Source organism: Canis lupus, chromosome 13 (assembly GCF_048164855.1).
Source record: "Canis lupus baileyi chromosome 13, mCanLup2.hap1, whole genome shotgun sequence".
In the NCBI taxonomy this organism is placed as follows: Eukaryota; Metazoa; Chordata; class Mammalia; order Carnivora; family Canidae; genus Canis; species Canis lupus.
The window spans coordinates 53,660,829-53,684,258 of record NC_132850.1 but is presented as its reverse complement, the minus strand read 5'-3'; the positions used below and the strand labels follow the sequence as shown (position 1 = coordinate 53,684,258).

Genomic DNA, 23,430 nt, shown 5'->3' with positions numbered 1-23,430 from the left:
ATGAAAATAAGCGAATGACTGAATGTCACTCCATAGGGATTGTCTGAAGATCCTTACCAAAGGAAGAAGGATACAGGTACTTGGCCTTAAAATGAAGCCAGAATAATTTAAGTAAGAGATTAGAAAAATGAAAAGAACTGCAAAGCAGTGCTACTCAAACAGTGATCTGTGGGCAGGCTGTATCTGCATAGTTAGTCAGAATTGCAAATTCTGGGTGACTCAGCTGGTTAAGCATCTGCTTTCTGCTCTGGTCATGATCCAGAGGTCCTGGGATGGAGCCCCACATGAAGCCCTACATTTGGCTCTCTGCTCAGTGGGGAGCCTGCTCTTCCCTCTCTGCCTGCCACACTCCCTCTTTCTGCTTTCTCTCACTCTTTCTGTCTCAAATAAATAAAATATTAAAAAAAAGAATTGCAAATGTCCAATTTCCATTGCATAAGGGGGTGCACTTAGCAGGCTGTTCTAACAAGTTCTCCAGGTGACTGACATAAGCTCAAAATTTCTTAAGCACTACTCTAAAAGATCTTTGCTGGAAAGAGTGTTTGAGATACTCATCAGAGAGGGTGGACTTTTGTTTCTCACAAAATTGCAAATGTGCATAGCAATCTGACTGACCGTCTCTGGACCTAAACTGGCACTGTACATCATTCATTGCAAGTGTTACCTGTAAGCCCATTAGACTTTTGCCCCACAGAGACGGGAACAAGTGGCTCAGGCGTGGGAATGCTGAACACCCACTCTGCACACCTTGAGAGTTCTGAGTCCTGCAAACACTTCCAGCTAAGGATTTTAGGAAAGGTAACCGTGCTGGGAAAAGGTGATAGAAGGAAGGGAAAAAAATGGCAGAAGATAAATTAGTGACCCAAATAGGGCACCAGGGCAGAAAAATAAAAAGAGTAAGAAGGAAGCATGACAGGAAAATATAAGAAAAAAGAAAGGAGATTCCATCTAAAGTCAGAATTGAGTTTGGTGAGAAGAGAACAAAGAAAAGGCATTTGGAGGCAATATTTAAGAGATCGCTATAAGGGTTACAGGAATCAGTATATGAAAAGTGCAGCAGTGCTTGGCAAACAGGGAGCACTATAAAAAGGATAGTTATGATTAAGACTGCAATGAAGAAAAACAAAGTGGAAGAGCAAGAGATAAGAAAAATATTAGCTAACCTTGTTCCAGGGGTAATAATGGGAGCAGCCCTTTCTGAAGTAAGGTTATGAACCAGATGACCTCTACAGTCTTTCACAACTAATATTATTACATGGCTGGTATGTAATATGGCATGTGCATGCACGTGCACACACACAACTGGAAAATACTGGTGATATTTATTACTATTTTGCAAATTGAATAGGTGTTTTATTGGCATATCTAGGCCATTTGTTTCAAAAATCATCTTTAAGTGACAAAAGAATCATGAAAAAAATATATTTATAGAGTGGTATTGCTACTAACAAATTCTTTTAAATTTTTGTTTTAAAATGTAACATACTTTAAATTTGACAAAAGCTCATAAAAATAGAAAAATCCTCTGTTTTAGCTGACCTAGTATATCTAAACACTGTGGGGTGCCTTTTTAATTACTTCCTTTAATATGCTGAGCTTGGTTTCAGAATTAATTAGAGATCAGACTTCCAGAAGAATTTCCTGTTTGTTTTGGCTAAATTATTATTGGCAAATTTTAGAGAAAAGTAGAACATATCAATTGATTATAGATAGTCTTTGGAAAGTATGAAATGAAAATACAAGAGAGAAAATATGTTTGCACAGAATCTAGCTATAGAAGCAACAGATGATCGGAGCACATCTCAGAATACACTAGTGAAATTCAACTCTCTCATTGGCCAGCATTAGTAATGACTGGCAGCATATGGGTTTGCTCAAAGCAACTAGAAACATATTTACTCCTTCCTTCTTAGGTTACCAGATGGCCCCCAAAAAAGGATATGATTTTTCTTCAATTTTACTTATCCAGAAAATAAAAATCTTAAATTTAATGTATTATAGCTTTCACGATTTCCTTGTGATTAAGCACACTTAGGAAATGATGTTATACAAAGAAAACCCTAATCCTTTAGGAACCAATCTAAGCATGAAGTCACTCGAAGATATTCAAAGGGATGCTTTGTGTAGTTTTCCCTGGTACTGATAGGAAACATGAGTTTATTAGGATGAATGACGAAACAGGCTCTTTGTTCTCAGAAAAATTGCAGCACCGTGTGTGTGTGTGTGTGTGTGTGTGTGTGTGTGTGTATGGTGTGAGGGAGCTGGTGGGTGGCTGTATTACTACCCATGTGGTGGCCACATGCTACTCTGGTTAGCAGAATCAGAAATTGCTTTTCTTGGTCTACACATTTCCTAGGATTTAGTACTTCAAGTACAGATTCCATCATCCAAAGACTGATAATGATAATGGCTGTACCATTTAAAAATCATTGGAGTAATGTTTATGTCCAACAGCCTATGCTATTGGTGCTAGTTAGTGCAACTGATTAGGGAAATTTTTTAATGAGTACTAAATTAGCACTATACAGGGTAATCAGTATTTTTGTCTCTAGCGCAAATGGCTCTACTTTCATGCAGGAACGTCCTACAAATAAGAAAGGGGATAGGGTGAGAGGGTGAGGATGAACTGGAAGGTCTATCAACATCATTAGAGATCAATGAATATATCACATCTGCTTAAATATTTAAAGTGTAGGTGGGTTTAGGTGGTGCAGGCTTTAAAATCACTATCTCCTATGGAAAGACATATGTGGGCATAAACCTATAACTATGCCTGACTGACACAAGAGTAAACTTGTGTATTTAGGGAACTATTACATTCTTAGGAAATGTACTTTATTACTTTATTCAAACACTGAATATTCACTGAAATAAACTGAAGAGCAATAGAATATATAAGGTTTGCTTTTTCTGATTAGATACTTCCATTATGATGCACATTAATTTCTTTGGGGGCAAAAGTTTTGTTTTACTTTTTTAAAGACAAAATTTAAAAAAAAATTAGAAACCTGAAAAATGTAAATTTTCCTAAAATGCTTTTATTTAATAACTTTATAAATGACATTCACAATGTGTGTAAAAAAACTGCTGACTGAATCTTTCCACCTGCATAAAATTAACAAAAAAGTAATCCGTTAGGAACGAAGACATAATTGTAACATAATTATGTAACATAATTGTACATAACATATTGTAACATAATCCTTATGATTCTCCTAAATTAAATAAAAATTTCTAACTTTTCCTCCAGTAGCTTTTACTCTCCATTCTCAAAAATTCATTCTAATTCCAATTTAAAGACAGACCCCAAATTATACAATTCAATAATCCAAAGTATTTTTAAGTGTCCTGAAAAACTAAAAAAAGTACTTTTAATGCTTTCCTTTACCAAAGATATTTTCTTATTGAAAAAGATGTTCTGGAAAACAAAGATATCTTGTTTACTGCTAAATACTAGCTAACAAAGTGATACTAAAAATCTGTGAAAAAGTGATCCAAGGGTCACAAATATTTATTGAGCATCTGCTATGTGCTTAGTGCCCAGAACAAAAGAATGTAAGGACGTAATAGGGGAAGAAAACGTACTCCCTATCCTTCAAGGAGCTGATGGAGCCATAAAGTGTCTACAACAACATCAATACAAGGTAGAGACACATGCCAAACAAAGCAGAAGGGAATTAAAGAGTAAAAGTAGAGGTTGTTTCTGCCTGGGAGAATTAAGGACAGTTCATAGGGGAAGAATAATTGGAGCTAGGATTTATAAGGGCAATAGGAGTGTTTGGTTGTGAAAAGATGGAGAGGAAGAAGAGCAGGTTGATAGAAAGAAGTAGTGAGATCCAATACATGGAGTTGGGAAAGCACAGATTATCTACTGGGGATGGTAAAGTCTAAGCTCTTTAGTGTGGCAAAGCGGCCCTCCACTTTCTGACCAAAGCTCCCATCCTCAGACTCATTATATTCTGATTTCCTACTTGCAAATTCTGTTTCCTGAGCTTGGAATGCCCTTCCCATTTTCTCTGCTAAACTAGGTGTAGACTATTAAGCATGCAATAGCATTATGTCCACAAAAAAAAAAAAAAAAATGTACTACCTTAATTAAAAAATAATTTATGGCTAAAAAATGCTAACCATCATCGTAGCTTCCAGTGAGTCTGAATGTTTTTGCCTGTGGAGGGTCTTGCCTTGATGTTGATGGGTGTTGAAGGTCAGGCTGTGGTACTTTCTTAAAATAAGACAACAATGAAGTTATAGCTGGTTTGATCTTCTATCCAGACCACTCAGACTTTCTCCTTATCAGCAGTTAGACTGTTTCACTTTCTTATCATTCATGTATTCACTGGGGTAGAGCTTTTAATTTCCTCCAAGAACTTCTCCTTTGCCTTTACAACTTGGCTAACTGGCACAGGAGGCCTAACTTTCAGCCTATCTGGGTTTTTGACATGCCTTCCTCACTAAGCTTAATCATTTCTAGCTTTTGATTTAAAGTGAGAGGTGATTCTTCCTTTCACATGAACATGTAGAGGCCATTGTGGGGGTATTCACTGGCCTAATTTCAACACTGCTGTGTCTCAGGCAAGGGCAATAGAGAGGCCCAAGGAAAGGAAGAAAGAGAATGATGATCATGAACATTTATTAAGTTTGTTGTCTTACATGGGCACAGTGTGTGATACCCCAAAACAATTACAACAGTAGCATTAAAGATCATGGATTACAGAGTTCCCTAACAAATATAATATTAATGAAAAAGTTTGAAGTATTGCAAGAGTTACTAAAAAGTGACACAGAGAAACACAAAGTAAGCAAACGCTCTTAGAAAAATGGCACCAAGAGACTTGCTGGACACAAGGGCTGCCACTAACAACCCTTTTGTTGTAAAAAAAAAAAAATGCAATATCTGCTACGTGCAATAAAGTATAGCACAGTAAAACAAGGTATGCCTGTAAAAGGGAATATTTAAAATCTTTGAGGGAGATTTACCAGACTTGGCAACTTATTGGAATTAGGTACTGTTGGGAGGGTCAGAGAATATTGAGGTTTACAACCTGGGTAAGTAGGAAAATGCTAGTATCATTGACATTGACAAGAAAGAAAATAGAAGATACTGGCTTGGAAGAAAAGAAGGCAGAGTCACTCAGACGATATTTGTCTATGCACGAAGCACCGGGCCAGGCACTGGACCACAGATATGAAAGACACAATCTTTTCTAAGGAATGATAAGTCTTCACTCACTCATCAACTTCTTTACTATCCAATTCACATTTTGAAGCACCAGATTTTAGGGCAAAATTAAAGAAGAAACCATCCTTGTCTTCAAGGAATTTCCAGGTCAGTAGTGAAGACCGTCACCTATAAAAATGATCACCAAACTTAAAGTGCTATAAGAGAAACACACCAGAATGTATTAGATTTTATTAAATTTAGGGAGTGGCAGTGGATCAGCCAGGTGGAATTATCTGTCGGATAACAAGCAGTCTGGCCTGAAGTTGAAGAGTGGTGTCATGGCTAGGAGTGTTTGTAGATTTAAGGATCATTCACTTGGTTAAGAAGAAGGCAAGGACACCAAGTAGAGGGTGGCCAACACCTGCATTCAGCGTATGGCAAAGGGAGAAGGAAAAGGAGCCTCAAAGATGGGACTGTCAGGGTCGTGAGCATGTACTAATAGGGAAAATAGGGAAATACTAAAAGGGAATGCAGGAAAATGAAGAACCACATCTGGTGTGGCTCTGCTCTTCTTGGGAACAATCACATGGCAAACTGAAGAAAAGTGGGGAAGAATGATCTTTAATAAGTGATTTATCAAGGATCCCATTTCGCCAAGAAATCCAAGGATTTTGAAGAGTGAGTGGTCTGGCAACTTGCCATTGAGATTACCTTCAGGAGAGAGCAGAATTGGGAGTGGAAATCACATTATGAGAGTTTTAGGAGCCAGTAGATGGTAAAGAAATAGTACCAGTGAGTACCTAAAATGGTTTATTGATACTGGGCCCTACATGGAAGAAATGAAGTGGAATGTTAATTTGAGGGAGCAAGTAGTAGGCTTAAGAGTTTTGTTTTTGCTTTTATTTGATATTTTAGGGGTGAAAAACTCAAGTACTTTTCTAAGGGGTGGAAAGTACTGGTGAGGCATTAAAGATGCAAGAGACAAGAGTTGGGAATGGGGGGGGTGGAGGGACCAGCGCCTTGGGTAGATCTGTTGTTATCCTTGGGAAGGAGATGAAAAGATGCCTTCTTCTGAGAGGGCAGGAAGGAGAACAGGGTGGACACAGAGAAAACAGTAAAGGGAAGAGGGAGGGACTTTGAATAAGTTTTGTTGAATGAAGAGTCTGAGGAAACAAGAAAATGAAATGAGGGCATAATTGGGTGGTTTTGAGAAAATAGTTTGGGACAGTTACTAGTGGAAATGCAAGTGGGAGTCAACTAGAGATCACTACAAGTATTGTCAGTCCCGAGTGTGCTGTGGGAACTTTGTGTAGGGTAATTCTTGGTTCCGCAGGACTATCCGTGTGCATTGTAGGAAGGTGGCATCACTGGCTTCCATCCATTCGATACCAGAATTGCTCCCCTGTCATTGTGATAACCAAAAACCCAGTCCAATTAGTTTCTAAATGCCCTGGGTTGAGAATAACTTTAGCTGATTTTAGACAGCCTGCCACTCCTGCAGAATCAAGTCACACTAGCATGAAGCTCTCCCCAGGAATACTTAGGGACCTTAGATCAGAGGTCAGTAGTTATAAAAGCTCGACGAGAAAAAAAGAACTAAAAAAAAAAAAAAAAAGCTCTGACGAGGAGACAGTAAAAAGAAATGTTTCTAGGTTATCTTCCCCCATTGACGGAAAATGTTTTTTTTTCTTTTTTTTTTCGGAAAATGTTTATATCATCCCCAACCTAATCTCTGTAGATCTGGTTCCAGTAAGAGCAATTGCTAAACACTCGTAGCATTGTAAAGCCAAATACAGTTGCACAGGAGATTAATTACTGTCGATTCAGAGACATTTTTATAGGCCATGTATGTCTAAACCCTGACCCAATGCCTGGCTTTATAAGCCTGGCCCTTGGCCCAAAATGTAGGGGTAGGGAGGGAGTGTAAGTCCCATGAAGGAGGCTAAGCTAAAAGGAAATCAGAGGACTTCTAAGAGGGCTCCTGCCGAAGTCTCCTGGCAGAGCACTGCCGTCCCACGCAAATGTGGCTCAGGTCTTGGAAGTGTGAAAACACAGCTGCTGCTCTGCGGTAGTCTTAGAAATACTGACACAGTGGCAAAGCTACCTGTGGAAGGCTTGTACCTGTCCAGATGGAGAAAAGGCAGGTTAAATATAGCTTATCCCAATAATTTACAGAAACTGATATGTAGTGCTATTTCAGAGCTAGAACTCAGCTTATCTGGCTGTCTTATGTTCCTTAAGAAATTCTCAGTATGCCTTGCTAACTTCTCTGATCACGACCTGTCTTCCCTGAGAAAGGCTAAGCCAATGGGTTTCAACCTGTTAAGAGTTCCACCCTACCGTGACCCCACGCAACTGGGTCATGGTCTTCAATTAAGCCTTGCCCGAGTCATTCTTCAGGTTGCAATGCCAGCCCATTTCAAACACTCCCACTCAAAACACTGGTGGTGATCTGTCTGGTTTTGCTCCCTGCCTGTCTTCTCAGAATTCTTGTATAAACCTTCTATCTGCAATGCCTCACCTTCTGAACTTGTTTATCAAAGTGTAGTGGCACACATACGCTCTAATAGCTATCGACCTCACATATCTAAACATCTAATACAGGTCAAAAGTGTGGGCGCCTGGGTGGCTCAGTTGGTTAGGCATCTGACTCTTGGTCACAGCTCAGGTCCTGATCTCAGGGTTTTCAGTTCAAGTTCCACGTTGGGCTCCATGCTCTGCGTGGAGCCTATTTAAAGAATAATAATAAAATTAAATAGGTCAAGCCTTTTCATAAGACCCATGCAGAGTGTGAAGGAGTGACAAATGGCTTTACTTGGGGGTGAAGGAGTGCCAAAAATAATGTATGACCTCACTGTTGCTTTTAGGCAGGCATAAAACACCAACGAACCAAAATAACCAAAATAGGAACATATTCCAAAATCAAAAATGACAGAAAGGATTATTTATATCCTAGTAGGAGCATCTATTATACCGCCTTTAGCATTGATTGTTCTGATCGTTGATTTGAGGTGGTACGTATAGAATTATTTATTGCAACCTTCTGATCTTAGACTGTTAAGGTATATTTCTAAAAGTTTGCTATCTGAAAATGAATGGGAGGTAAATAACAATGAAACAAAAACAGATTAAAAGAAAATATGTATAGTTTTCATTGAAAATGTTAATCATCTTTAAAGGAAACATAATCATGCCAAAAATACATATATAATTTAGAGTTTTAAAATGTAAATACCATCCCATATTTTGAATATATTTCTTATGCTCTTTAAAAACTCTTTAATTTTAAGGGGTGTCTGGATGGCTCAGTCGGTTAAGTGTCTGCCTTTGGCTCAAGTCATGATCTCAGGGTCCTGGGATTGATTGACCCCTGCGTCAGGCTCCTCTCTTGGCAGTGAGTCTGCTTCTCCCCCTTCCTCACCCTCTGTGATCTCTTTTGTTCTTCCTCACTCTCAAATAAATAAATCTTTTTAAAAACCCTTTAATTTTAAGAAAATTAGACCGTTTACATTTTATTTAGAGTCAGCAACTAGAAGAGTCTTGCATTTCATTAATAAGCTTTCTCCAGCATGTGATTCAATTACAATTTTTGACACTGAGGAGGCTCCTGGATGGCTTAGTAGGTTAAGCACCTGACTCTTGATTTCAGTTCAGGTCATGATCTCAGGGTCATGGGATCAAGCCTAGCTTCGGGCCCTGCTCAGTGCCGAATCTTCCTGACTCTCTCCTTCTGTTATTCTTCCTGTTGTCTCTCAAATAAATAAATAAATAAATAAATAAATAAAATCTTTAAAAAGAAAAAAAAAAAGATTTTGACACTGAGGCAATATCTAAAAGGCTACTATTTCTATCAGGTTTTTCCCTAGCCCACGTTTTACGCTTCTCTCCCATCTCCTAGATTTAGTGTTTGGATTACTCAATTTAGCCTATATCACTGGGTCTCATATTGACCTCTGGATGCTCCAAATCAGTTTAACAAGTGTACAAAGAGTACTAATTTAGTAAAACTATTGGTTTATTTTGAAAAATGACAATCATGTATTCTGCTTCTTTTCTGGTAACTCCTATAATGAGGGCAAGAGATAAAGGTCCTAGAATCAGAATATAAACCATTGATCTGCTAGTTCCAAATTAATATCCTTAACTACTTATAAGCCCCAGATACAAACATGGTAATCCAATCACTTAAATTTGATCATACCTTATTACTTACTGAATTCCCTTTCCAGTTGTTCTTTATGCAGAATATGTTGGAAGTAATCTTGAGTGCTTGAGCAGTTAGAAATATTTTTAAGTATAGGTAGTAGAGAGGAGGTCATGCTATGATGCCTATTTGTATACTAATTATCACACTAATAAACACACATGCTAAAGATTGATCAAGATGACTAATTAATTTGAAGTATCTTAATCTGATTCTGTGAGGATATCATGTAGTGGGTGGGGATGGGAGTGATAGAGGGTATGAGGGATACAGTGGACAAACTGTTGTCATCAAAGTGAATCACCTGGTGGTGAATGTCATTCTCACTACTTTGGCCATTTCCAGTGTTTTTCTAATTTATTTAACCTAGTTTAGTTTGCCATGTTTATGCATGTCTAATTTAGGCCATAACTAATATTGCATGGTACGCATTTATATTAAAAATTATTTACTGCTTATCTGAAATTCAAATTTAACAAGGCATTCCATATTTTATCTAGCAACTCTACCTTGATTATCTCAAGCAGCATTAAGAAATTCTAAGAAAATTTGTTTCATTCCTTTCATTTTTGAAACTGGTATATGTCATATAATTGCATCTTGCAAAGAGAGGACAAAAGATGGATGTAAAATTAATGTAAAATCAAAAGAAGGATCACTAGGATACTAACTTTAAAAGATTATGCATTTCAGAGGTCATGGGCTAACATGCTCACTGTTCGATTCCTGTCCACAACGGATGTTCTAGGGAATGGAAAGTGCTAAATATCTTTTAAGTAAAAAATGGCATATATAAATGATATAAATGACTCCATTTCTTCTGAGAATGTAAACTCTTCTGCTAAGTATAGACAAAGTGTCAATGGAGTCATTGTAAGATTTCAGATACAGACATCTTTAACAGGAATGTGCACACTTGCATTACAAACTCACTTGACAATAGAGATTTACGTCTGCTCTGACTTTTATATATTAGTTCTACTAAACGACCATGATTTTATAGTCTACTTAAAGGCATTTACTGAAAAATATTCAATTATTCATAGGATGTCAGTAAAGAGATGGGTCAATGGCATTCCATTCGGTTACAAGGAAAAGAACCAGGAAAATTATTCTACAGAGAAAGAAAGGACCCAGCAATTTTTGGAGAGGAAAAAAGTAGAAAAGAACTTTGCAAGTGAAGAGATATTCTTTAAAAATAAATAAATAAAGGAAATATATATGAGTAAGGAAAAACAGAAATATGGTGATAATAACGAAGTACTATACTATTTAGAGAACATTAGGGAAAAGAAGATTGAAAGGGAGCACTTGACAAAAGGCTAATTAATAGAATATATGCATTATAATACTATAAAACATGAGTGGATTATTCTGGCCCCAACAACATTTTAAAATATGTAATTTTTGCGAAAATTATTATATTGAGAGTGACAGCTTATTTGAAGCACACAGTTTTGTTATGTCAATGAGTAAAAGCTACATGACATTGAAAAATCTAATATAACTTAATCGATACAGTAGAAGAAAACCTTATTTTAAGGTTTAAATGCAAGTGAAAAGTGACTAAATGACTGGATCAAGTTTAGAGACATGAAAAATGGCTTTTATGAACAAAAACACCTATCTTTGCAGAGATTGTCCCAACTTGTAATAGGCCAGACCTTCTAAGTGATATGTTAGCGAGCCACTTGGTAGATCTACCAATGGAAGAAAATTGAAAAGGTATACAAAAAAACTAAAACATGTCATATGAATGTGGTTATTCTGACATGGAAGTTACATAGAAAAGCTTACTTGGTCAAAATTAGTCCTATTTTGGAGGAATCATAGCACTCTAGGTCAGATATACTATGTGTTTCTTTGGACCCCTAAGAACACTTAACACTCATGAGGCATAACTATATGTTTTGATTTTAAAAATTCCAATTTTTATGTAAAATTAGTAACAAAAATCAGTAGGTGGCAATGTTAGTTGAGTTGTTAAAAAAAATCAACTAAGTAAATTTGAAGATCTAATTGGCTTTATTCAGTGAATCATGAATTGAACAGCCTTCCATCTAGCAAGAAAGGAGCTCTGAGGGGCTGTACAAAATGGAAGATTTTACAGGCAGAAAGAAGGTAGGACAAGGAAGTTAAAAGAATGGATTATTTCAGGCAGGTTACTTTCCTTTTGAGGAAGGCTGAGGTCTTATCAAGATTACCTCACTAGCGCTGATCAGGAATTTCTAGAGTGACTGGTTCAAGATTCCACTCCTGGGAAAGGCTGAAACTCCAATTAGGTTAGGTATTAAGTCTTAGTGGGGCTTAGCAACAGTGACTCCATTTTGGGCCTAGTGTTCCTTTTTTAATTATTTTTATTTTTATTTTATTTACTTACTTTTTAAAGATATATTTATTTATTCATGAAAGATGCAGAGAGAGAGAGAGAGGCAGAGACACAGGCAGAGGGAGAAGCAGGCTCCCCACAGGGAGCCAGATGTGGGACTCGATCCCAGACCCCAGAATCATGCGCTGAGCTGAAGGCAGACGTTCAACCACTGAGTCACCTGTCTCCTATTGTTCCTTTTTTTAAACACCAACATTTTTATAGAAAAAGTAAGAATCTTAGCCCTGGGAAGAGGGAAGTCTCTGTGAGACTCACTCTGGATTTCTGCTGTCCTTCCCCTCTCCAAGCTCTGCTGGTTGACTTCTATGTGTGTCCCTATGGCTTTGGTCCTAACTCAATTGCCTTGGAAGGATGTGTTCTTGCATCAGGTCTCCACAAATGCAAAATGCACCCTGACTCAAAATGGATTTGAGTCCTTTAAGTGCTAACTTCAAGGGAGGCTTTGCAGTCTCTCACTTTTCAGAGTCCTGCCAGGGACTAAAGCTGAGCTAGACACCCCCATAGTCTCAGTGTTTTCTCTTCTCTGTCGTCATGAGTGTCTGTGCTGCTATGTAGTTTTTATGATTCTGGGTTTGTTTTGTTTTGTTTTGTTTCAAGTATTTATTTAAATTCTAGTTAGTTGGGGATCCCTGGGTGGCTCAGCGGTTTAGCACCTGCCTTTGTTTGGCCCAGGACGTGATCCTGGAGTCCTGGGATCGAGTCCCACATCAGGCTCCCTGCATGGAGCCTGCTTCTCCCTGTGCCCGTGTCTCTGCCACTCTCTCTCTCTCTCTGCCTCTCACAAATAAATAAATAAAATCTTTTAAAAAAATTCTAGTTCGTTAGCATACAGTATAATATTGCTACAGGAGTAGAATTTAGTGACTTATCACTTATATATAACACCCAGTGCTCATCACAAGTGCCCTCCCTCCTTAACATCCACCACCCATTTAGCCCATCATCCCCACCCATCTCCCCTCCAAAAACCCTCAGTTTGTTCTTTATAGTTAAGAGTCTCTCATGGTTTGCCTCCTTCTCTTTTTTTCTTTCTTTCTTCCACTATGTTCTTCTGTTTTGTTTCTTAAATTCCACATGAGTGAAATCCTATAGCATTTGTTTTTTTCTGACTGACTTATTTTGCTTCTCATAATACATTCTAGTTCCATCCACATCATTGTGAAGGGCAAGATTTCAATCTTTTTGATGGCTGAGTAATATTCCTATGTGTGTGTGTGTGTGCACGCGCGCGTATGCCACATCGTCTTTATCCATTCATCAGTCCATGGACATTTGGGCTTTTTCCAGATATTGGCTATCATTGATAATGCTGCTATAATCATTGGGGGTTGAGGTGCATGTGCGTCTTTGAATCAGTATTTTTGTGTCCTTTGGGTAAATAACTAGTAGTGCGGTTGCTGGGTCACAGAGTAGTTCCATTTTTAACTTTTTGAGAAACCTCCATACTGTCTTACAGAGTGGCTGCAAGAGTTTGCATTCTAATCAATAGTATAAGAGGGTTCTTCTAGGATGCCTGGGTGGCTCAGGGGTGAGCGTTTGCCTTTGGCTCAGGGTGTGGTCCTGGGATCTGGGATCAAGTCTCGCATTGGGCTCCTTGCCAGGAGCCTGCTTCTCCTTCTGCCTGAATCTTTGCCTCTCGTGAAAAAATAAATAAAATCTTTTTTTTTTTTTTAAAGAAGGTTTTTCTTTCTCCACATCCTGGCCAACATTTGTTGTTGCCTGTGTTGTTAATTTTAGCCATTCTGACAGGTGTGGTACTCATTGTAGTTTTGATTTGTATTTCCCTGAAGATGAGTGATGGTGAGTTATGTTGAGCGTCTTTTCAAGTGTCTGTTGGCTATCTGGATACCTTCTTTGGAAAAATGTCTATTCATGTCTTCTGCCCATTTCTTAACTGGATTATTTGTTTTTTGGGGCGTAGAATTTGGTAAGTTCTTTATAGACTTCAGATACTAACTCTTTATTTGATATGTCATTTGCATATATCTTCTGCGATTCAGTAGGTTGCCTTTTAGTTTTGTTGATTATTTCCTCTGCAAAGGTTTTTTTTTTTTTTTTATCTTGATGAAATCCCAAAAGTTCATTTTTGCTTTTGTTTCCCTTGCCTCCTATGACATGCCTAGTAAGAATTTGCTACAGTTAAAGTCAAAGAGGTTGCTGCCTGTGTTCTACTTTAGGATTTTGATGGTTTCCTATCTCACATTTAGGTCTTTAATCCATTTTGAATTTATTTTTGTGTATGGTGTAAGAAAGTGGTCCAGTTTCATTCTTCTGAATGTTGCTGTCCAGTTTTCCCAACACCATTTGCTGAAGAGACTGTGTTTTTTTCCATTGCATATTCTTTCCTGCTTTGTCAAAGACTAGTTGACAATATAGTTGTGGGTTTATTTTTGGGTTTTCTATTCTGTTCTATTGTTCTATGTGTCTGCTTTTGTGCCAACTATACTGTCTTGCTCACTATAGCTTTGTAATATAGCTTGAAATCCAGAATTGTGATGTCTCCAGCTTTGTTTTTCTTTTTCAAGATTGCTTTGGCAATTCAGGGTGTTTTGTAGTCCCACACAAATTTTCAGATTGTTGGTTTTAGCTCTGTGAAAAATGCTGGTGGTATTTTGATAGCGATTGCATTAAATGTGTAGATTGCTTTGGGTATCATAGACATTTTAACAATATTTGCTCTTCTAATCCATGAGCATGGAATGTTTTCATCTTTGTGTGTCATCTTCAATTTCTTTCATAAAAGTTCTATAGTTTTTAGAGTACATTTCTTTACTTCTTTGGTTAGGTTATTCCTAGGTATCTTTAGGTTTTGGGTACAGTTATAAATGGAATTGATTCCTTGATTTCTCTTTCTGCTTCTTCATTATTGGTGCATAGATTGTTCACTATGTTTATTTTATATACTGTGGCTTTGCTGAATTCATATGTCAGTTCTAGCAATTTTTTTTGGTAGAATCATGATTCCTGAGGCTAGGACTTCCAGTACTATGCTAAATAACAATGGTGAGAGACAACATCCCTGTCTTGTTCCTGACAATAAAAGAAAAGCTCTCAGTTTTTCCCTATTGAAGACGATATTAGCTATGGGTTTTTCATACATAGCCTTTATGATATTGAGGTATGTTCCCTCCATCCCTACTTTGTTGAGGATTTTTATCAAGAATGGATGCTGCAATTTGTCATATGCTTTTTCTGCATCTATTGAGAGGATAATATATGGTTCTTATCCTTTCTTTTATTAATATGGTTTATCACATTCATTGATTTGAAAATATTGAGCCACCCTTGCAGCCCAACAATAAATCCCACTTAATTGTGGTAAATAATTCTTTTAATTATTGTTGGATTTGATCTGCTAGTATCTTGTTTTGCATCCATATTCATCAGGGTTATTGGCCTATAATTCTCCTTTTTAGTGGGGTCTTTGGTTTGGGAATCAAGGCAATACTGGCCTTGTAAAATGAGTTTGAAAGTTTTCTTTCCATTTCTATTTTGAGGAACAGTTTGAGATGGATAGGTATTAGCTCCTCTTTAAAATGTTTGGTAGAGGGGGATCCCTGGGTTGCTCAGTGGTTTGGCGCCTGCCTTTGGTCCAGAGCACGATCCTGGAGTCCCGGAATCGAATTCCGCATCGGGCTCCCAGCATGGAGCCTGCTTCTCCCTCTGCCTGTGCCTCTGCCTCTCTCTCTCTGTCTATCATGAATAAGTAAATAAATGTTAAAAAAAATAAAATGTTTGGTAGAATTTCTCTGGGAAGCAGTCTGGTCCTGGACTTTATTTGTTGGGACATTTTTGATTACTGATTTAATTTCTTTGCTGGTTATGTATCTATTCAAATTTTCTATTTATTCCTGTTTCAGTTTTGGTAGTTTATGTGTTTCTAGGAATTTTTCCACTTCTTACATATTGCCTAATTTGTTGGCACATGATTTCTCTTTTTTTTTTTTGGCACATGATTTTTCATAATATTCATATAATTGTGTTTCTGTGGTGTTGATTGTGATCTCTTTCATTTGTGATTTTATTTCCTTGGGTTCTTTTTCCTTTTCTTTTTGATAATACTGGCTATGGGTTTATCAGTTTTATTAATTCTTTCAAAGAACTAGCTCCTAGTTTCACTGATCTATTCTACTGTGCTTTTTGTTTCTATATCATTTATTTCTGCCCTAATCTTTATTATTTCCTTTTTTTTCTGCTAGCTTTAGGCTTTATTTGCTGTTCCTCTCTAGCTTCTTCTTTTTTTTTTTCTTCTTCTAGCTTCTTTAGGTGTAAGGTTAGGTTGTGCATTTGAGACTTTTCTTGCTTCTTGAGGTGGGCCTGTATTACTATATACTTTCCTTTTATGACCACTTTTACTGCAACCCAAAGGTTTTGGACTGGGCCTGTTTCTTTCTTCCTTTCTTTCTTTCTTTCTTCCTTCCTTCCTTTCTTTCTTTCTTTCTTTCTTTCTTTCTTTCTTTCTTTCTTTCTTTCTTTTTGATTTTATTTATTTATTCGAGAGAGAGAGAGAGAGAAAGAGAATGAAAGAAGCACAGGCAGAGGGAGAAGCAGGCTCCATGCGGGGAGCCTGATGTGGGATTTGATCCTGGGGCCCCAGGATCACACCCTGGGCAGAAGGCAGGCGCACTAAACCGCTGAGCCACCCAGGGATCCCCTGTTGTTTCTTTTTAATAAGATATTCATGTCATTCTAAATAAGCATACCTGTATAATTGCTATAAAGTTAAATATCTACAGCCTCAATTATCAAGTGGGCAGCAGAATATTTGTTTTTCTTTTTGTGCTGATGTTGTGGAAATAATAACACTTTTGTTTAGACTCTAAATCCATATCTCATTTTCATGGGAAATGAAAATCTTATAGATACTCACTAAGGTCAAACAGCATTTAATTTAATGCAAGGAATCATGCAGTACAGCTCACCAAGACAAAGGTAGAGAATAAGTACAACCAGTGAGACCTCCTCAAAATGAATTAGTAAGAAAACCATTCCAATAAGTGTGTGTGTGGGGGGGAATCTTCAATTTTGAATTGTCCTTAAACATACAAAAATTAAATTTGGGCCCAGTAGCATATGGACAGTTCTAAGTAAACCCTTTGAATATGTAGGCAGTCCTCACTATGCACATTTCCAATATACACAAAATTTGGTTCCAAGATTTGGGTGATTAACATCAGCTCCCCAACAGCACAGTTCTAATTTCAGGTACCGCAATGTGTCAACTGGGTATAATTGAATAATTAGTATTGCTTTCATACACACACGGCAAAGTGTGTAGTTGTACTGCCTCCTTAACTCCCATGACATTTTGCAAAAATCGATTCTTCAGAGAATTGGCCAAGAGAGATGAAATTGTGGTAGAGAAACCCTAAGCAACAACAGTGGAAGTAAAACAGAATCAACTGTAAATGGAATTTCAGAAGAGAGAATCAATGGTGGGAAAGTTGACACTGTGGATATATATGTAGTCAGAGGAAATGAGTGAAGGCAAACATCATCATAAATGGAGAAAGTGATTGTGCCTGAAAGATGGAGATGTCCCAGAGGAAATGATGCCAGCTAAAAGAAAACCTTCACCCAAAAGGCCTTCTTGGAGTTATTTCACAACATTTGAAAGTGCAAAGGATAAAATGTTGGAAGCTGCTCCAAAAGTAGAAAGGAGCATAACAAGTCAGAGTAGACTTGAGCTTTTAGTTTGGTTTCCAGAAACTAAATCTCTAAAAGGCTGAGAGCTTTCCAAAGCTGTCCCTCTCTTTCTGATTCAAATATTCATGATTGTTTTCCATGACAATAACTATCTTTAGTGTACTCTTCCTACCTACCTTCTCTAGAGTTTAGATCTCCCCTACCTAGGATAAGATCATTTTTCTCAACAGTTGTTTCTCCAGCCTTCCACTTGTGTGAGCATATTCTTGATTTTTGCAACAATAACCTTTACATGTGCTTGGATCCTCTCATTACGTAAGAAAAGAGACCAAGTGGAATCATAGGCTCACCATTTTCTCCATGAACCTCAGTTCCCAGTAGTCCCCCCTTTACCCCTGGTTTCCCTTTCCATGGTTTAAGTTACTTGCAGTCAACCCCCTCATCCAGCAGCAGATGATTCTCCTTCTGACCTATCTTCAGAAGGTCAATAGTACCTGATGCTATTTCACAACACCTATGTTATTCACCTCATTTCATCTCATCACGTAGGTTGTATCATCTCACAGCATCACCAGGGTGAGTAGAGTACAGTAAGATTTTTGAGACTACATTCACATAACTTATTACAATATAGTGTTATAATTGTTCTATTTTATTATCGTCTTTATTTATCTCTTACTGTGCCTAATTCATAAGTTAAACTTTATCATACTTATGTATGTATCGAAAAAACATAGTACATAAAAGGGTTCAGACTATTCAATTTCAGCCATCCACTGGGAATGTTGGGACATAGACCCCACAGATAAGGGGGAGACAATTATAGGCAGTATTTTTCATGATCTACCCCGCCTCGGCCCTGCGCTGTATGTCACATCCAGGTATTTCCATGGACCGACCTCAAAAAAACCACATTAGTACTTATAGCCAAAATGTCCTACACACTTGTCATGTCATCTTTATAGATAGCAAAAAGAAAGAATAAGTGATGAAATAGAAAGACCAGCAGCTTTGGCAGAAAATATCAGATAGAGAAAATAAACATACATTTTAGGTCATCATCTATCTTGGGTAAATTTGGTGAAGCCAATGTGTCCAGTGTAAAAGTGAGATCTTTGTGAGAGATTTCAACATGTTCTTCATTAATGTGGACAGCCACCTGAAAAACATTTTTAAGTCAGGAAATGAGTAAAAAAAGATTTTATGAATAAGAGCCTGTACTTAGAATTTAGTTTAACTGGAAGACTAATTGGTCAGTTCTTTATTTCCACCTTAGAAGCTCTGTTTTTGAAGTTTTTATGGAACTACATGGAGCATACAGTCCTTAGTAAAATGTCAGTCCTTAGTAAAATGAAACAAAACAAAACAAAAAAACAAGAACAAAAACTATATAACCTTCTTCCAGCTTCTCCTCTGCTCTGGGCAAACATTTCTCTTGCAAGAGTTCCTGCTTCTGCTTACTGCTGGCAAGGAGAGAGTGGCAATGAACTCTATCTGGTAGTCTGAGCAGACGACGTTGAAGAAGCATGAACAAGTATGGCCTTGTAGCTGACACTGAAATCAAAGACTCTTTGTTAAAAAAAAAAAAAAACAAAAAAAAAACAAAAAAAAACAAAGACTCTTTGTTTCTTGTGGATTGATGACTGATGGCTGCCTCATCAGTACAGTCTCCCTGGAAGAACATTTCCAACTTCTTCTCCCTGTCTCTGAGAACTGAATCAGGTGTGAGGCACACCTCTTCCCAAGTGTCAGGACCTCACAAAGGAGCTTTCTGTGTCAAAAGCAATGTCAGCTTCATTTTTTTTTTAATCAAGGTGTGGTAAGTCTGGCACATATACCAATGCACAGCCAACTCAGGATGTGACAGGAAATCTGGCATAGCAGGTCTTAAATTGATTTATATGACTGCATTAATTTATATGATTACATGAGGGTGGAGCCATGTCTTTTCCTTCTTTGTTCCTAATGTGGAACACAGTGAGTGTCTGCAACATACAGGCCCTCAGTAAATGTTATATTAAACTTAAGAATCTTTACTCATTTGTTGTTTTCCAAGGCTGCCTTTGCAATTACTCTCGATTGTTTTTGTGACCAATGCAAGGGCTATGAGAACTGGAACCAAGCTGCACAGAGTAGGTAGGCAATAAATATCAGCTGTAATGGTATTCTGTATACATTCCAGGATTTTATCTTCAAGATGTTCCACGGAAACAAATGGCACCCTCACTCTCCTCCCATCCTGGTAGCTTGCTTAAAACTGCTGATTAGTTTTTCTTGCTCAAGGTTACAAAGGCAAAAGTAACTGACTGCACTTTGCCACTGTTTTTTAATATACAGAGGGTTCACAGCTTGTTCATGCTCCCTGCTCTTGCAAGTTCTTGGCAAAACTGAGACCTCTGGCAAAAGCAGGTTTCACTCATTTTACAAGGTAATCTGGCAAAAATGGATGCAGTCCTACTGAATGCCATTCCCACGTAATTACCTGCAGGTTCTCTTTCAGCATATGTTCCTTCCAAATGTTAGGAAATACACCAAAGCATAATCATTTGAATATGTATTCTGATAAACAATCTTTCAAATATTTCCAGAGGGGGACTTTCACTAACTATGAATCAACTTACCCATTTTCCTACTTTTTATGACTTCACGGGCCTGTGACTAGCAGATTAGTCATCTTGTGTCTTTATTAATGAGTGAAAAGGAGGCTTTTAAAAATCAAATGATAAATGTGAGTTGTAAATTTCTTTTACAAATTAACTTTATTCTCATGCCGTATAGTGGCAGTCCTAGAAACTCTTTATCAGTTTGCGATGGCCCAAATTCCCAGTAACTATATAAAAAATCTGCAGATGGCATTGATGGGTGACACTAGCTATTCTTTTGTCATCATGGAGCGTTTTATCTTTTTCCATGACCAACAGGAGTGGGTCATTTCAAGTTTCAATGATATTACAGATAATTGAGGGTTTGGCTGTATTGCTAAAAATCAAGTTGCCATGAGTACCATCAATGAATTCACCAATGTAAGACATTATATTGTGTTATTGTATTTTTTTAAACTCTAAGAAATTATCTTTTCACAACAGAGGACAATTCAGGAAGGTCATGGTCTAGATGAATTATAAGGGGAAGTCCAGAAACTCCTCCACAGAATATATTTATTCTATGGCTTTTCATAAAGATGAAGTGACTGAAAGCAGGTTATTTTGGGGAAGAGTAAGAATCTCAAAACTTCTACTTGGAGTCAAAGAAGAAAGTGGAAAGGGGAAAGAAATTATGCAGACAGGAAAGTAATTATTTATTATATCTGGAAAAAGAAAAAAAGAACAAATTCTCTGATACAAGAAATCCAATGAATCCCAAACAAGATAAGAAGGAATGGATGGATACCTAGACATAACATGGTGAAATTTTAGAAAACCAAAGACAAAAAGAAGCCAAAAAGAGAAGAGGCATTATCATCGAAGGACTGCCAAACTGACAGGCGATTTTTCAGCAAAAATAGTGGAATAAACAAGTGCTACAATTTTGGCCTATAGTAACTCCTCATAAAATTACTTTTCAGACATAGGGGAGAAATACATTCCTTTTTTAAGACTTTATTCTTTAGGCACTTTTAGGTTCACAGTAAAATTCAGCAAGAAAACCAGAGAGCTTCTATATATCCTTTACACTCCCCCAACACACACACACACACACACACACACACACACACACACACAGAGCCTTCCCCACTATCAATATCCTGTACTATAGTGGTACATTTGGTAGCATCTTCAAACCTACATTAAACATCATTATCACCAAAATTCATAGTTCATGTTAGGTTTCACTCCTGGTGTGTGCATTTTAGGGCTTTGGACAAATGTATAATAACATGTATCTACCATTATAGTATTATACAGAATAATCTTATTGCCCTAAAAATTCTCTGTGCTTCACAATTCATCCCTACCACCACCTCCCCCACCCCACCTTGAAGCCTTAGAAACCATTGATATTTTAACCGTCTCAGAGTTTTGCCTTTGCCAAATGTCATAGCTTGGAATCATATGGTATGTAGTTCTTTCAGTATGTAGCTGCTTTCAAATAGTAATATGCATTTAAGGTTCCTGCATGTCTTTTAATGGCTTGTTAGTTCTTTTTTGCACTGAATACTATTTCATTGTTTGATGTACCACAGTTTATCTATTCACCTATTGAAGGACATCTTGGTTGCTTCCAAGTTTTGGCATCTATGAATAAAAGCTACTGTAAATACCTATGTGTAGGATATTATATGGACATAAGTTTTCAACTCATTTGGGTAAGTACCAAAAAAAACAGAATTGTTGAATCATATGGTAAGAGTACATTCAGTTTGTAAGAAACTGCCAAAATATTTTCCAAAGTGGCTGGACCATTTTTCATTCCCACCTGAAATGAAAAAGAGGATGTTGCAGACATCCTCACCAGCATTTACTGTTGTCAATTCTGGGTTTTGGCCATTCTAAATAAGAGGTGTGTTGTGGCATCTCATTGTTTTAATTCACATCTCTCTAATGACATAATATTGAGCATCTTTTCGTATGCTCACTTGTCATTTGTTTATTTTCTTTGGTGAGCTATCTTTTAAGGTCTTTTGGTCATATTTTAATTGGGTTGTTTGCTTTATTATTGTTGAGTTTTAATAGCTCATTGTATATTTTAGATAACAATCTTATCAGACACGGTTTTTTTGCAAATATTTTCTCTCAGTCCATAGCTTATCTTCTGATTATCTTGACAGTGTCTTTAGCAGAACAGAAATTTTTAAGCACAGCTTCTTGATTATTTATTTCATGGACTGTGCCTTTGGTGTTGTTTCTAAAAAGTCATCACCATACCTGAAGTATCAAAGTTTTCTTCTGCTATCTTCTAGGAGTTTTCTAGTTTAGTATTTTACAATTAGGTCAATAATCTACTTTGTATTATTTTTTTGTGGAGGGCATAACGTTCTTCTGTGTCCAGTTCATTTTTTTTGTTTTTTTGTTTTTTGCATGTGGATATCCAAGTGTTCCAGCACCATTTATTGGAAAGATGATCTTTTCTCCATTGAATTGTCTTTGCCGCTTTGTCAAAGATTAGTTGGTTACCTAAATATTTCAGGAAAGGTGACTGGAATTAAGGCATTGTAGGGTCCTTATATTGTAAGAAAGGTGAAGATTTAGATTAATTCTCACTTGTTAGATGTACGTTAAATTTCTAGAAATAATCATAAAAAGATAGGTGTGTAAGTTTCAAAATGGCAATGAGAATAAATGAAAGATTAAGTTTACCAAAAAAGTCAATAAAAACATTCAGGTAACCGAAAAGAAGATAAGAAAGGAGAAAAGGAGAAACTAGCATTATGGCATGATATTGTAATACAGTGTCTTAGCAAACAACAGCTCAAGCTAAGAGAATACACATTGTTTTCAAGCATATCAGAAAAATCTAGGAGGCTAACCATATACTAAGCTATAAAGTCAATCTCAACAAATTTCCAAAAATCTCAGTATTGTTTATTATTCCCTTGTCATAATATAATTAGGTTAGAATAACAAAATGAAGTAGAAAACCATATATATTTGGAAAATTTTAAAGTATACTAAATATCTAAATAAGTCATGAGTAAAAAGGGAGCATAAAGTAATTTTTTAAAAGTACTAAAAACGAAATTTCAAAGCACGCAGAATGTTGGTATTATGGCGCTTAGGTATATAACCTTAATTCAAAAAGATTCAAAATTAATGAGCAAAGCACTCAGCATTAGAAGTTAGGAAAAGATCAGCAAAACAGACACAAAGAAAGAAGAGGTAATAAAGGCAAAAGAAGAAATTAATGAAATAAAAAGTAAATATACAGTAGAGTAAATAAGAAACTAGGTATTGGTCTTCAAATGAGTAACAAAAATGAGAAAACTTTAGCAAGGTTAGATCATGGCAAAAAAGCAGAAAGGATAAATAAAAATCACAATGAAAAGGGGGCACTACTTCAGATGCAAAAGAGATTAAAATATAAAATGATTAT

General features: G+C 36.9%; 1 protein-coding gene across 1 annotated transcript in view; it reads right to left on the bottom strand.

Annotated features, from left to right (window-relative positions):
- The window catches only part of LRAT (lecithin retinol acyltransferase), a 48,319-nt gene extending 29,393 nt beyond the window's left edge, over nt 1-18,926 (bottom strand). The window contains exons 1-2 of the mRNA XM_072773725.1: nt 18,796-18,926; nt 18,448-18,559 (exon numbers count right to left, since the gene is read on the bottom strand). Of these exons, the coding sequence (XP_072629826.1) occupies nt 18,448-18,449 (2 nt within the window). The 5' untranslated portion in view covers nt 18,450-18,559; nt 18,796-18,926. The remainder of the gene's footprint in view (nt 1-18,447; nt 18,560-18,795) is intronic.
- Nucleotides 18,927-23,430: the final 4,504 nt, after the last annotated feature.